The sequence below is a fragment of the Lampetra fluviatilis genome, chromosome 78 (genome assembly GCF_964198595.1).
Source record: "Lampetra fluviatilis chromosome 78, kcLamFluv1.1, whole genome shotgun sequence".
NCBI classification, from domain to species: Eukaryota; Metazoa; Chordata; class Hyperoartia; order Petromyzontiformes; family Petromyzontidae; genus Lampetra; species Lampetra fluviatilis.
The window spans coordinates 2394325-2410633 of record NC_136352.1 but is presented as its reverse complement, the minus strand read 5'-3'; the positions used below and the strand labels follow the sequence as shown (position 1 = coordinate 2410633).

The 16309-nt window shown below is 50.2% G+C and overlaps 1 protein-coding gene across 1 annotated transcript in view; it reads right to left on the bottom strand.

Annotated features, from left to right (window-relative positions):
- Window positions 1-4850: 4850 nt before the first annotated feature.
- Window positions 4851-16309, bottom strand: part of LOC144953550 (uncharacterized) — a 34534-nt gene continuing 23075 nt past the window's right edge. Inside the window, exon 2 of the mRNA XM_078884110.1 lies at window positions 4851-6733. Within this exon, the coding sequence (XP_078740236.1) occupies window positions 5143-6723 (1581 nt within the window). The 5' untranslated portion in view covers window positions 6724-6733 and the 3' untranslated portion in view covers window positions 4851-5142. The remainder of the gene's footprint in view (window positions 6734-16309) is intronic.

Here is a 16309-nt window from a genome sequence, read left to right as displayed (position 1 = left end):
ATGTTTCGCCGTTCCCATCCTCCGATGACACTTCACCCCACCAGTTGTCGTGTCATCGTAGTGGGAGACAGTTTATAAGAGGGCACCTTGATTAACACCTTCACAAGTTCACCATCACACTCCCTAGTCGTCTAACCTAGCATAAACACAACCCTGACCATGTAACACCGATGGTGCTGACCGAGACAGCCAACAACGATCTGGCCGCGCAATATCTAGCGAAGACGGCATTGATGAAGCGGCGAAGATGACAGCGACGATGAGACGTCTCCCCTTCCAAAACCGACAGCCCTGAGCTCCCACTCTCAGCTGCTTTTATGCACCCAGCGTGGCCTGGCTCCGCCCTGGCCACGCCACCCTTCTCGAACCCACTAGCAGGTTCCAGGGGCTTTCAGATGGGGTTTTCCGTGACCCTTGCCTCAGTTCCTCTGCCCTGCCGACACACCCGTCCCTCCATAGGAGATAACGGCGTCGGCGGAGAATGGCTGGCCAACAGCCGCTCCGCATCCAGTAGAGCATCCGGAGGAGTAGCAGCCGACGGCGTCGAGGGTGTCACGCACTCCGGTCCTGTGGGCGGGACTGCAGAACCACCCTGAGGAACAACCTCAACAGGCGCCCCCCCCCCCCCTCCAGCTCGCCCGGCACACCTGACACTCGGCCCTCATGGATCGGAGATGAAGGGATGTGACAGGGGAGTGACAAAAGGCTTGAGGGTGGGATGGATGGACAAACCAATTCCGGCGGCCGAACTGGATCTTAACACATTGTGGCCGGTCGGCCCGTATCACCTCAACCGGCCCCCGCCAGGGTCTGTACAACTTGGGGGATGTGCCCACGGGCATTTGAGGGCAGTGCAGCCAAGCCCTGTTCCCCGGGGCCCACTGTTTACCCGGCACGCGAAGGCCCCTTAGACATTCATTGGCTGATTGCTGTGAAGCGGAATTTTATTTTGAAGCCTCACGTGCTTCCGAAACCCGTTAAAGGGTGAAACGCATGGGTTCTGAGATGGTATCCTCGGCTTCCTAAAAGCGTATTTAGCTGGATGTCAATAGGAGAGGGGGCGGGGGGGGGGGGTTTGGTTCTCTCCCTTACATTAGAAAGAATGGCGAGTAGCCGGTGGAAACGTGCGGAGCCATTCTATAGGCTGCAAGTACCCCTGGAATGTGCAGGTCCCAGTCTTTCTGGGACGCATCGACCTGCTCACTCAACATAGAGGTTAGAGTCCTGTTAAGTCGCTCCACCATCCCTTCCATCTGGGGATGATGGGGCAACTTGCGGACCTTCTTCGTGCCTAAAAGTTCGCACACCTCTTGAGGCGCTCCGGGGCCCCCTTATCCAGCACGTATCCGTGCAGAAATGCCTCGGTGATGTGGCGGCCGATTGATTGGGGAGCGGTCAAGCCACAGGCCAACGGGAGAAATACTCCACACCCACCAACAAATATTTATTACCTTGGGCTGTGACGGGGAAAGGTCCAAGTATATCGAGTGCGACAAGCTTGTTGATACAAGAAACTTGAATAGATTTCAAGGGCGGACAGCGTTTAGCAGATGGCAGTTTGCAGCTAGCACATTGCACACAACTCTTCAGGAAGTTTTTGACGTTTCCCACCATTCCAGGCCAAAAAATATCAAGCTTAAGGGTAGCCAGGGTTTTGTGAACTCCCAGGTGCATCAGCCGCTCGTGGATGGTCAAAATTAGTCTACCCCTGAGGCTTGTGGGTACCACGATACTGTAGCGATGCAAGCCGCCGACCCAACACATTAAAAGACCTTCCTTGAAAATGACAGGAGCTACCCTGCGTTGGCTCGACACGTCGCCCGGATCACTGACGCGGCACCGCAATTTCAATAGGGAGGCGTACTCCGCCTGGAGGCGCCCCCATTCGTCGTGGCTCAACCCAAGGGGAGCATCGCATGCGACGGAATCGCCGTGATTATCAGGGGTGGAGGTCCCTGCCGATGCGACAACCGGGGGAGGCACAGGCACGGTAGTCAATCTGCATCGGCCCGAACCCGAGAGGCACGCACATTCGTCGCCCGGGGGAAGCCGCGAAAGCGCGTCCACATTAGTGTGCCGCGCACCCTTATGGTAAGACACCCGGAATGAGTAGTCCTGCAAGATTTCCGACCAGCGGGAGAGCTGGCCGGATGGTTGCTCAACACATAAAGCATACTGGAGGGCGACGTGATCGGAACGCACCTCAAATCGCCTGCCATACAGATAGGGCCGGTACTGCTGTATGAAGAAGACTATGGCAAGCAGTTCCCGACGCGTCACGCAGTAGCGTTGCTTAACCGGGGACAGCATTCTGCTGCCATACGCCACAACCCTCTCCACCCCATTGACCACATGGGACAACACTGCGCCAATGCCTGTGTTGCTAGCCTCAGTGTCCAGGATGAATGGTAATGAAAAATCTGGGTATCTGAGGAGAGGAGCGTCTACCAGCCCATCGCAGAGCGCAACAAATGCTGCCTCTTCCTCCGCTCCCTATCAAAATTTCTGGCCCTTTGCTGTCAGGGTGTGGAGGGGTTTGGCAATGGTGGCGAACCCGGGCACAAAGCGGCGGTAATAGGATGGCAAATCCGATAAAGCTACGCACCTCACCCACCAACTTGGGGGTTTGCCATGTGCGCACGCATGCACGCAGTTTTATCAAGATCTGTCGCAATACCCGACTTGCTGACTATGTGCCCAAGGTACAGACGTCTGCAACAGGTGGCATTTCTGAGGTTTAAAGTTGAGGTTAGCCACTCGCATTTTAAGAAAAACAGCGCTTAGCCGGACTAAGTGCTCATCAAATGTGCGGCAAAACACGTACAGTATATCAGGCAGGAGTCCTATTGGAGTCCTGCCAGGACCAACTCCCTGAGCCTCTGGAACGTCGCCGGGGCTGAGTGGAGGTCCATTGGAAGCCGGTTAAACTCAAATAAACCTTGCGGCGTACGAAAAGCAGTCTTAGGCTTTGAGCAATCATCCAAGGGCAGTTTCCAGAATCCCAAAAGCAGGTTGAGCGTTGAAAAAAAACGTGCCCCTGCCAGCGCGTCCAGCAAATCATCCATACGTGGCAGAGTGTACGCGTCCGCCACAGATACTTTGTTAAGCTTGCGGAAGTCCACGCAAAAGCGTAAACTCCCGTTGTGCTTCTTCACGAGCACAATCGGAGCACCCTATGGGCTCGTGAATAGGCAAATGTCGGCGGCCAACATTTCGTTGACCGCCTGGCGCACATGTTCCTTTTCAGCAGGACTCAAGCGGTAAGGGTTTTGCCAAATGGGGGCAGTCACCTGTGTCAATATGGTGGCGCAGGAGGGCCGTGCGACCAATGTCAAATTTACCCCTGCTGAAAATGTCCCAAAACTCGAGCAACAGCATGCGCAGCGCGGACCTCTGGGCGCTGGACAAGTTCTGATTTTCGGAGCAGAGGGCATCTGCCCAGCTGTCCTTGCCAATTAGCCCTTGGTCCGTGTTCGGCACGACCCCTACACCCCCCACTACATTACCGTCCACCTTCGCGGCCGATGCGTGGGTGAGCACCGTGCCCACCTGTATAACTGACGCGTCCGGCCCAACATTTAGCATCTGAATGAACGGCTGCTGGTCCCACGAGACCAGCGTCGGAGCTCCCACGAGCATCATCCCCCAGACCTCTCTGTTAGAGGGTCCCAACACGACCCCTCCCGCGGTGGCCTCCCAATTGAGCGGCTTCTGCAGCCGCAGGGGGACAAGTATTTGCGCACCGGGAGGAATCGTAACCGTAGCTAGCGCTTGGACAGTCGGGCGAGGAAAGACAAGAACACAATGTGACGGGCCCGAGGGCAATTCCAAACATCCCTGATCTGCCAAAATCTTCAGGGGCATTTTACCGAGAAAGTCTATTCCCAGCAGACAGGGCACGGCCAGGGAGGCGGAAACAAGCACAGGCCCTTCCAATTTAATATCAGCAATGGACACATCTGCCGATATCTGGTCTATAATGCCTAACAAACCCCCATTAGCGGCAAAGTAAGGAACGGTAATGGGGCACAAGGAACCACAACCCCGTGGCAAGATATTAAAAATATATATTCATAAATAATGGTGGCGGATAACCCCGTATCGATGAGCACCCGCACTTCCACCCCCTGTATTGTTCCGATGACTGCCGATGATCCCGCTGCCATGACAACAACACAGCTGGCCAACTGAGACCACTGGGCCATCCAGAGCGGCCAGCCTTTACCCAACACAACCGACCCATCACGCACCGCGATCCGACAAGGGCGAACGACCGGACACGGATCAACACGAGGATGAGATGGGTGAGGTGAGAATGAGGCCGAGTGTGTGGTGCACCGCGACTTGCCATAGAGCCCCGATCTCACCTTTGTTCCCTGTCTGTATCGCCAGGGATCCGTGCTTCTTATTCACAAGTTATGTTTTGATATAATGAGGTTAAAGATATACCTAAGCTTCGAACTTTACCGGTGTATTTTAATAACCCCAGTCAGCTCGTAATGATTAACTGCCCTTGGGTGGATTTCGCTGTCCCGGGGAGGTTCGTGAACCCTGTTGTTTCTATCTTGTGTTTTTTTCTTATAGGTTTTTTCCCTTATGGCGGCCTTCTCTTGAAGTCAACTGGGGATTTCCCATAATCTCATTAGCCCCTGCTTGGGTTTGCCATTTTTTATTACATTTTATGACTTCACAAGCAGGCATGTGAGTAATTATCATCCAGCTGTTAATTTGTGTGGCAAGGCAGGAGGCAGGGGGGGTGACTCAACCTTTCCGTGGCCAAGCGCAACATCACGATCAAAATTATTACAGAAAAATAGTCAAAATCACTCTTAATACAAAATTTTGGAAAAGGCATATATACAACATGCTCTTCGAGTGTTTGTGTGAGATGATACAAAACTTCGAGTTGCTGAGGCGATTAAGCAAGGACCATATGAATGCTAATATTATTATAACATAGTGAATGCTTGGGAGCTTATTGGCTCTGGCTCCTGGTTAGAGGTCTAACCAACCCACAGGTCCGCAAATATTGGCCACTCTTACTCTGCAGGATGAACCTAGGAATTGAGTGTTCAACTTCATGTTATTTTCATTAAAGGCCTGTGACAAAGGTGAATCTATTGGAGCTTCATTGTCTCAAGCTTACATATCTACCAGGTCTCCATTTGACTTTGTATTGTCTAAGAAGTCCACCCACACCTCCACTTCCACAAACTGCTGGGAGTTGCCTTGCTCTGCCTCACAGTCAGAATTCCTCTCCTGCTTCACGTTGCCTCCATCGATGTGAAGGTCCAATTTTGGAGTTGAATCTTCATATTCACATTTTATCGTTACTTCTTCGCTATTCACCATCACTTCTTCACATTTGACCTTCACTTCTTCACTCTTCACCATCACTCCTTCACATTTAACCTTCACTTCTTTGCTTTCCACAATCACTTCTTCACATTTCACCTTTGCCTCTTCAAAATTCACCTTGATACATTTAATAGCGTCCAAGCTGGAATTCACTTCTGGTTCTTTTTTCAGGAGGGATGGGCTCATTGCAGCACTTTGACTTTCACAAGCCAATTTCAGACCCCGCTCCTTGGGGATCTTCTGATGCCTGTGTGTTCTTTGGTGTCTTTGAAGATTTGATGACAGTGCAAATGCCTTCCCACACAGAGTGCACTTGAAGGGGTTAGCTCCCGTGTGTGTTCTCTTGTGATATTTAAAAGCAGATGAACCTGAAAATGCCTTCCCACACACACTGCACTTGAAGGGTTTCTCTCCTGTGTGTGTTCTCTGGTGGCTCTGAAGAACTGATGACTGTGCAAATGCCTTCTCACACACAGTGCACTTGAAAGGTTTCTCTTCTGTGTGTGTTCTCTGGTGTTTTTTAAGATTTGATGACTGTGCAAATGCCCTCTCACACACACTGCACTTGAAGGGTTTCTCTCCTGTGTGTGTTCTTTGGTGTTTTTGAAGATCTGATGACTTTGCAAACGCTTTATCGCACAAAAGGCACCTGAAGGGTTTCTCTCCTGTGTGTGTTCTCTGGTGTCGTACAAGAGGAGATGAACCTGAAAATACCTTCCCACACAAACTGCACTTGAAAGGTTTCTCTTCCGTGTGTGTTCTCTCGTGGTCGTGAAGAATTGATGACCGTGCAAATGCACTCCCACACACAGTGCACTTGAAAGGTTTTTCTCCTGTGTGTGTTCTCTGGTGGCTCTGAAGATTTGATGACTGTGCAAATGCCTTCTCACACACATTGCACTTAAAGGGTTTCTCTCCTGTGTGCGTTCTCTGGTGTTTTTTAAGATGTGATGACCGTGTAAACGCCTTCCCGCACACAGTGCACTTGAAGGGTTTCTCTACTGTGTGTGTTGTCTGGTGTATTTTAAGATGTGATGACTCTGTAAATGCCTTCTCACACATTGTGCACTTGAAGGGTTTCTCTCCTGTGTGTGTTCTCTGGTGTCTCTGAAGAACTGATGACTTTGCAAATGCCTTCTCACACACACTGCACTTGAAGGGTTTCTCTCCCGTGTGTGTTCTCTGGTGGCTCTGAAGAACTGATGACCATGCAAATGCCTTCTCACACACAGTGCACTTGAAGGGTTTCTCTCCTATGCGAGTTCTCTGGTGCCGTGTAAAATTTCCAGTACGATCCGTGCTGTTTGCATACTGGTCGCATTGTTTCCTTCTTATATCGAGCTGCGCTGAGTGCCTTTGCTCCATCAGACGAATTCTGCAGAGGAAGTGTCAGAGGAAGCGTCAGCTGCAGTCCGAAAAACATATCCACACCATCTACGTCAGTATCAAGGCACAGAGGAATGCACATATATACACAGTCACATATTACTTACACATCTATACTTATTCGTATATTCATGATATAGTGAAAATAATTCCCCAATTCATAACGCGGGCTGTTAAGGCACACAATGAGAGGGCCAATGGTCATACATATGCCTGGATGCTCTAGTATCTTCAAAATGAATGTTTACCCAAAACTCCAAGCACACAATTTCGGCTGTCTAGCTATGAAAGGAATATTTAAGAAAAATTCACGAGCCTCCTCCACAGAGGCCGATCTTGACACCCATGGAACCAGTCATCGGCAAGTCCACTCAGCTCCACATCCTCCTGTACCACATCACTCCATCTCTTCTCTAGCCCATGCCGCGCACGTTTCACCCCTTCGATCCGGCCGAAAAAAAGCTGTTTAGGCATGCGGTGGCTTGGCATGTGGGTTACATGGCCCAACCAACGCAGCCTTGACTGCCGGAGGAGCTAACCGATGGGACTTTGTCCAGATCTTTCAAGGATTTGTGAGCTCCTCACAGAATCCAGCCTAGTTAAACCCAGGATGGGTCGTAGGCAGGCCAGCCTAAATGTTTCTGATCAGCGAAGATGTTCCATTAGGGGGTCCACATTTTGCAATGACCGTGGCCGAGAAGACCTGAAGCTTCGTGCAGAGCGATAGACCAGGTAGCTTCCACACAGCGTTACGCAACTGAAGAAAAGATAATGCCGCTCAACTGATTCGGAGTGAAACCTCTACTGTGAAACCGGAGCCGGTCATGAGCACACTGCCCAGGTATGGGAAACTCTCCACTCTCCACAACTGCCCTATCACCAATTGGGAGTTGTTGGGGTGGAGTGTCCGATGATACAAAATACCCAGGAAGGTGCTTAGTTTTGGTGGGGCTGATGGTGAGGCCCCACCTCTTAGTGGAATGCTCCAGGTTCAGCAGCAGCACCTCCAACTCCTCCTCTGAGTGAGCAGCAATTACCAGATCATCGGCATACCTAACATGGTTGAGCAATAGGGAGCAATCCCTTGACTGCACCCGGACATCAATCAGTCTCCCATTGTATCTATACCAGATGGAAATTCCTCCGATACAGCTATTGAAGGCTTCATGAACTACGTGGTAGAAATAGATGTTAAATATTGTGGGAGCCAGAAGACATCCCTGTCGCACCCCAAGGTGTACAGGGAATGGTTCCGACTCCTGGCCACGTAGTTTTACCCCGGCCCGCTCACCATCATGAAGGTCCTTAATGATCGTGAGCAGAGGGTCAGGGACTCCGAAAGCATGAAGAACTACAGAGCCCAGGCCTACTGATGGTATCATAGGCCTTTGCCAGGTCAATAAAGCAGAGATGTAGGTCTTGTTGGAATTCCCTACACATCTGCTGTAGCAGAAGGACAGAAAATATGGCATCTGTGCAGGACCGCCCTTTCCTGAAACCGCATTGGGGCTCCGCAAGCCTCTCCTCAGCATGCCTAGCAAAGTGAAGTTGAATAATCCTTGCCAGGACCTTTCCTGGCACACTGAGGAGTGAGATGCCCCTGTAGTTATTACAGTGTGTGCAGTCCCCCTTCTTAAAGAGAGGGACCACCAGGGCATCCTTCCAGTCCTGCGGAACCCATCCAGTTGTCCAGACTGTTGTTATGATGTCATGTAGGGCAGTCCGTGCCCAAATGCCACCTTCCCTCAGCATTTCGCTTGGGAGATCATCTCTGCCCGGTGCCTTTCCTGTTCTCAGATCGCCTTCAGTACTTCCTCAACAGATGGCAACTCAGCCAGCCACTCTCAGGGGGTGACTTCTTCCAATATTTGAGGCACCGCAGCATCGGCAGTGTCATCCCCACTTTGTCCCATGTTGTTATCCAGGCTGAGGGATGTCCCTTCCCCCAGGACCTCACAGAAATGCTCAGCAAATCTGCAAACCTGTTCCTAGGGGTTCTTTCCCCTAATGATGGTAATAGGTGTGGCGCTGAGGTTACTTTTTTGATGGAATTAAAGAGCGATTTGTGATTGCGGGCCATTGAGGCCGACTCAATCTCCTCAGCAACCCGCGACCACCACCCATCCTTGCAGCGCCTCACGGCTCTCCGAACCTCTGAGCGAAGGTTGCGGTAAGCCTCCTCATTCTCTGACGTGGGATGCTGTGGCCAATGAGAATGGGCTTGTCGCTTTTTCTCAGCCAGCTTGAACACCTCCTTTGTCAGCCAGGGTCTCTGGGGAGGTCTGGACCGTGTACCCAAAGCAGCCATTGCAGCTGCATGAGCCACAGTCCTAAACCTTGCCCATTACCCCTCGACATCAGGAGGAGTAGGGGACGATGCCAACCCCAGCCGCAAGCAATGATTAAATTCTCGCTTGCAACTTTCATCAGCTAGCTGAGACCATGCCACTAAGGGTTTGAATGGGGTCCTGAGGGTACACCCACCACTGGAGTGGAAGCATGGCAGGCGCATCTTATAGATGACAAGTCAATGGTCAGTGGGCAGATCAGCTCCACGGTAGGTTCTGGTGTTAAGGACATGGGCCCGCACCCGCTGTTCCGTCACTATGTAGTCCAGCAGATGTTCTTGCTTGGACCCGCCATGCATCCATGATGTTGTGTGGATGCACCAATGCCGGAACAGTGTGTTGGTAATTACAAGCCCATGGGCTGCACAAAAATCAAGCAGCCTCATGCAGTTGTTATTGAGCTGATCTGGCCCATGCCTTACAATCACTCCAGACCAGGTACCAGCATCATGACCAACTCGGGCATTGAAGTCACCCAACAAGATGACTCTATCCCAAGGGGCCACTTTAGCTAGCACCTGTGACAGGAGGCCATAGAAGGCTTCTGACTCATCGGCCTTGCCTGCATCCCTCCACAGATGTTCCGTCTTCAGTGGGGGCATAAGTAACCACGACCACCACTCCTCGCCTCTGGTTGATGGGAAGTTGAGCCCAAAGTAGTCTGGGGCTTTCAGCTTCCCACACCTCACCGCCATGCTCCCATGCCCCCTTGATTATTTTGTTCAGAAGAAGAGCCACTCCCTGTTGTTTGGCAGTCTCCTGCCCCGAGAAGAGGACTGTCAACCCCTCATGGTGGCAGGGGCCAGAGCCGGTCCACCGGACCTCCTGAATACCACAGAGATCCAGGCGGTACCGGTCCAGCTCCTGACAGAGGAGTGGCAGCCTCTCCTCCGCAGTGAGCGTTCTAACATTCCACGTGGCCACAAGTAGTGGTTTTTTGTTGTTTCTGGAGGAGCCCCGAAGGTAAGGATTCAGTCTCCTGGCTCCGCCAAATGGAGTTTGGCCAGGATACGTCATAGACGCCTGTCCCCCCAGGGCCTGCGGCACAAGCTTATTAATTAAAATTTTCCGTCGTGGTTTAGCGATAATTAATTGAAGGTGGAGGGGTTACTAGCCCCTCGAACCTGTCCAGAGGCCCCTTTTGGCCGCTGTGGTGGTCACAAACGCCATGAGGGGAAAGGCCAATCGGAATTGCCCCCCCCCCCCCCAACAGAACTGCCCACGACAGCGTTGCCCGTCTGGCACCTCCAGAGGGAGTAAAGGGGGTTGTTTTGCCGGACACAGTCACACATGACTTACACATCTATATTTATTCATATATTCATGATATAGTGAAAAAGATTCCATAATTCATTATACGGGCTGTTAGGCACATAATGAGAGGGCCAATGGTCATAAATATGCCTGGATGCCCTAGTATCTTCAAAATGAATGTTTACCCAAAACTCCAAGTACACAATATCGGCTGTATAGCTACGAAAGGAATATTTAAGAAAATTTCAGCTAACATAGCAAAGGGTGTTGAAAATAATACTATTTGTATTATGCAGAAATGCATTAATTAATGTTCAATCAAAAATTCGAGGTGTGAAGCCAGGCTCAGATTTGCTTGAATGCTCGAATGAACAGATCTAACTTCAGCTGCATATGTGCTGAGATATTTTCCTGTTTCCATTCTTATAAAAAGTCCCAGAGGAAAACTAAAATAAACTATTCTTTTGATTTAACCTACATGTTCAATAGTTAATATACATTACTGCAAATACAAACTTGACACTGTCACACACTGGCATGGTAAAATGGTGTTGGTGTGTCCAGAACCATGCCTGGCCATCTTCATCTGCTCAGTATTAATGCTTCCTCAAAATATTACTGTCCTGGTCACAGTCAGTATGCACTGCTGTCGTGAAAGCAGGTACCACCAAAGTCGGTATGCACTGCTGGCATGATAGTGTGATGCCGCCACCACGAAGCCGTTCAGCAGGCGCCCCATCTGCGGCCTCGCCACCACCAAGCGACGGAGCCGACCCCACGTCCCCCTCACCTCACATGAACACACCCGCACGCATCCCCCCCCCCCATAGAGCGGGAAGGGGAGGACACCTGATCGACCGGTTTTTATCCGAGAAACCCTTATCGGGATTAACTCTCACGGTTTCCGGCGATCAGGGAATTGGATGACCTCCCCCGACGCTACGTTGCACCGCGGCGCTGCGACCGGCCTTAATATGGTGTGGCCGCGGCGAAGGGCATTCGGCCACCACGGTTGAAACGCATCCCCCACACACACCCCCCCCACGCGTCGACGAGGCCAGCAGGGGAAGGACGGGACAGCATGAGTAGCAGGACCGCAGGGGCTCTTGCGCATAGTCGCGGAAGGTTGGGATAGTTGCGCTTGAGCGCGCAGGCACAATTGTTGGGGAGGGTAAATGATTGAGCTGAAGGTATGAATAGATCGGGAGAGGGGAGGCGCGCGGGGAGCCCGTGCACAGATTCCCACGGCGAGCCTTTGTGACGGACGCCGCCGCATGAACTGCAATAATGGGGGGGCTTGCGTGAGAAAGGGATTGATTGGAATTTGCGCCGCGCAGGTTGAGCATTAATTAGCATATCAAAAGCGCCCGGAACCGCCGTGCGCGTGCCAGAGGGTCGCGAGCCTATTGTTCAGAGCCGCATCCCTTTGAGGTAGGGAGGATAAATAGGGAGCGCAAAGGGGAAATCGCTCTCTTGACTCCAGCACCAGGCGACACCACTAGCTCCAGCCCAGCGACCCGGACGTCCGTGAGACGCACCGCGGTACGCTGCGAGCAGGTAATCAACGGACCGCCGTGAGCACCTAACTGTGAGTAAGAAGGTGAATTAGAATCATAGTAGATAAATCGGGAATAGGTATAAAGGTATCAGCGTAGGCCAGCCTCGTCGACTCACGGATTTAACACCTAGTTCCAGGTAGCGGACAATAAATCATTAATAGGGAAGCGTGGTCTCGCGTGATCTTGTTGAGCAGTGTGTCGCGTGGGGAGCTGCGTGTGTGTGCGTGCGTCCACCCCGTGCGCGATACAGGTGCGCGATCATAACGCGAGTAATCAGGGGTGAGTGTAGTGCTGCGGCTCGCCTCGGGGGAGCGCTGCGCAGAGCGGCGCGAGAGCGGGTGCCGCGTGGGTTCACTCCGTGTGTGATACAGGGGCGCGATCATAACGTGAGTTGAGTTGGAGTGCGCGGAGCGGCGTGTGTGGGTGCGCGTGTGTACACAGTGGTTCGTCACGTGAGTGAGCGCTGCGTAGAGCGGCGCACGAGTGGGTGTTGCGTGTGTGCAGGTGTGTGCGCTCGTAGTGTGGGGGAAGGGGTCGGTGCGCCCGCAGGTCCCCGCTCCGTCTGTCGCCGCCGGGACTCGCGCAGTATGAGGGCAGCGTCGTTCGCCCTCCGACCCCTGACCCCCGTTTAATAGCGCGTGAGCCATGGAGAGACAACGCAGCGTTTGCAGGTGAACGAGAGCGGGCGGCGAGCTATGCCTCTCACACGAGCTCGCGGAGGGACGGACCAGGGAGGGGAGCCGTCGGGCGATGAGCCCAGCGACGGCAGCAGCTACTCGCAGAGTAGCGAGGGGTCGGCGCACGGCGGGGCCCCTGCCATACGCACGGAGCATGGAGGGACTTCGGGGGCCAGCGACCCCAACAATAGTAGATACTGCTATCGAGTTTGTAGATACTACTATAGAGTTAGTAGATACTAAAACAGTCAGTATATACCACTACGGTCAGTAAATAATGCTACAGTCAGTAGATACTACAATACGGTCAATAAATACTACTACGGTCAGTAGCTACTAGAGTCAGTAGATACTACTATAGAGTGAGTAGATACTGCTATAGAGTTAGTAGTTACTACTATAGTCAGTGGATACTACTATAGAGTCAGCAGATACTACTATAGAGTCGGTAGATACTACTATAGGGCCAGTAGATATGTCAGTCGTTACTGCTACAGTCAGTAGATAGTACTGTAGGGCCAGTATATACTCCTACGGTCAGTCGTTACTACAGTCAGTAAATACGATACAGTCAGTAGCTTCTACTGGCTCAGTAGATACTACTGTCCAGTCAGTAGATGCAACTACAGTCAATAGATACGACTTACTCTGTTGTATGTAGGGTGTGTAGGTATATATACCCATGCGGGGGTAAAACTATTTCTGAGGGGGGAGGGGGGGAATCGACAATTTTCAGAAACCTTTTATATCAGCTATTTACCCCCACTTTCTATAACTTTTTGGACTTCTGCAAGCCTCTTATAATTTTGTTGGTGGAGAAATGGACAAACGACCCACCGGGTTTCACAATAGTTTAGTATCTGTAATGTTTTTTAAGAGAAGTTTTGAAATATATTTTTCACCCGGGCAACGCCGGGTACTTCCCGCTAGTCTTCTTTTCTTATATATAAAAGTCTCCGCGTGCGCGCTTGAGAGGGACGCCCTAAGCCCCGCGGTGGGAATAGGCTATTCCCTTTTCACGTCCGCCACCTTTAAATTACTTAAATTAGCGATTTTGTGGGATTTCGAAATATTTATTTATTGCGCGGCATCGACCGTACCAACTTCACGCCTATTGGGTGGGGGGCGGACCCTGCCAAGTGATGTGCGTTCGGTTGAGCTCACGGGCGACATTTTCTTTTACGCGTTTCACATGCAATACATCTACACATAACGCTGTGCATATTTCTTCACAGTGTGATGCAGTTACTGCTATAAAGTCCGTAGATATTAATATTATTACAGCGCCGAGATAGCATTTTTAAAAATTATTGTTTACTATTAAACAAATACGTTGGCAGATATTACAATGTTTGTGTGCACAAAACAAATTTTTCATTATTAGGTTGCTAAATACAGTGATACCTCGGTTCACGAACGCTTCTGTTCACGAACAACTCGGTTCACGAACAGAAAAGTTCATAAAAATATGCTCCAGTTCACGAACTCCGCTTCGGTTCACGAACAGGAGCCGCGGCCATTTTAATGCTATTTCCAGGCTGTCACATGGTCGTGACTTCCTGTAGGAAGATCGTGGAGAGAAGAAGAGACACAGAAAGAAGTACTGTGAGTACTGTGAAGACACTTTCAGTGACTTTTTGCTTTTTAGCACATACAGTACTGTACTACTGTACTGTACAATACTGTACTTACTGTATTGTACAGTTCACCCGTTTGAGTGCTTACTGAAGTCATTTCAAGCAAGGTTAGTGTTCTCTCTTTATACATTACTATACTGTACAGTACTAATGTGTATTGTAATTTGTTTCATATTTTTGTGCTTCAAAAACCAAAAAAAAAGTCAGAACGGATTAACCGGATTTACATTGAACCCTATGGGAAAATGTGCCTCGGTTCACGACCAATTCGGTTCACGACCAGAGTCAGTTCACGAATTAAGTTCGTGAACCGAGGTATCACTGTATTCCCTTTTATAGCTGTGCTTTTATGACGCTGCGACGGTGTACTGCCAGTCTGGGCTGTGGACTGCTGCCTGCTGATTAATTAACGTCAGTGCACTGCCACTCTATTATCTACACTGTTAATTTTGCTTTTGCCCATTATGAGTGTATGGCAGTCTATAATCTCTTGCCTGCTTCTTTACCTCACTCAGTGTACTGCCAGCCTTTCATGTCGACTGTATCCTGCTTTTTCAGCTGCTGCCTGTATTTCCTGCTTTTTATGTCCACTGTAGCAATGCTTATGTCATTGAGTCGGCATACTGCCAGTCTATAATCTAGACTGTTGCCTGCTTCTCCACTTACCTGTGCGTACTGCTGCTATTTAATGTACACTTTTTTCAACTTTCTATCATCTATGCATTGCTATTGTTTCAATTGCTCACATCCCGCTATTTACTGATACGTAGTACTGCGATGCTGATAGCTGTGCCATCATCGGGGATTGCTTTGCACGTCCGTGTGTAAGTCGATGTGTGTGTTTTAGTCCATATGTGTGTGCGTGTAGGTCCATGCATCTGTGTATAAGTCCATGTGTGTGTGTGTCTTTTCGAACCGACAATGCCCGATGTGTGTGTGTGTACGTCGATGTGTTTGTGTGTGTGTGTCAGTCCAAGTGTGCGTGTCAGTCCATGTGTATCAGTCGCTGTGTGTGTGTTAGTCGATGTGTGTGCATGGCTCCATGTCAGTGTGTAAGTCAATGTGCGTTTGTGTGTCAACGTGTCAGTCAATGTGTGTGTGTATGTCCATGTGTATTTGTGAGAGTCCATGTGTGTGTGTTATAGTCCACGTGTGTGTAAGTCCATACATGTGTGCGTGTCACTCGATGTGTGTGTGTAAGTTAATGCGTGTGTGTGAGTTTATATGTGTGTGTAACTCCATGTGTGTGTATCTCAAGTGGTTGTCTATGTGTGTGTAAGTCCATATGTCTGTGTGTGTGTCAGTCTATGTGCGTGTGTGTTAGTCGCTGTGTGTGCGTGACTCCATGTTAGTCAGTGTAAGTCCATTTCTTTGTGCATCTGTAGGTCCATGTATGCGTGTTAGTCCATGTGTGTGCTTTATTGACCTGGTCAAAGCCTATGATACCATCAGTAGGCCTGGGCTCTGGGTTGTTCTTTGTGCTTTCCGAGTCCCTGACCCACTGCTTCATGATTTCGATTTAAAGCTTTCGTGACTGCAGGGATTCATCTTCTTGGTTTTTTCTGTAAAGTCACGTAGAAGGGAAGTAATAAAATAATAAAAATAAAACATAATAAAATAATTCTCACGACGTTTCGGCTACAATGCAAGCAGCCGTCTTCAGGTGAAGAATGAGACGCTGCCAAGCTAGGAGCTTATATATAAGCTGAGTTGGAGGTGGAAGAAGAGCGCCTTAACAAAAGAATGTGCATATCAAGAGGAATTTAGCATATTCATGGGAAATGCGTAGGAGGTGGGCGGGGGGGTTTCAAAGTCATATTATGCCCATGCATTATGCAGGATCAGCAACACCAAAGGGAGGGGGCAGGGGGTAGCATTAACAAAGGGAGGGAATGTTAATAGTATGTAGAAGCAATGAAACATGTGAATGGGAGAACGGTGGTAGGAGACCCGCAGCGGAGCAAATAATGCATTCCCTGTGGAGAACACAAGATACACAGTTAATGCCAGTGAATGGACTGCGGTCTGAAAGTCACCGTAAACGTGAACAACAATCAGTTAAGATTCCGAAATGGTTTATTACGTCCTTC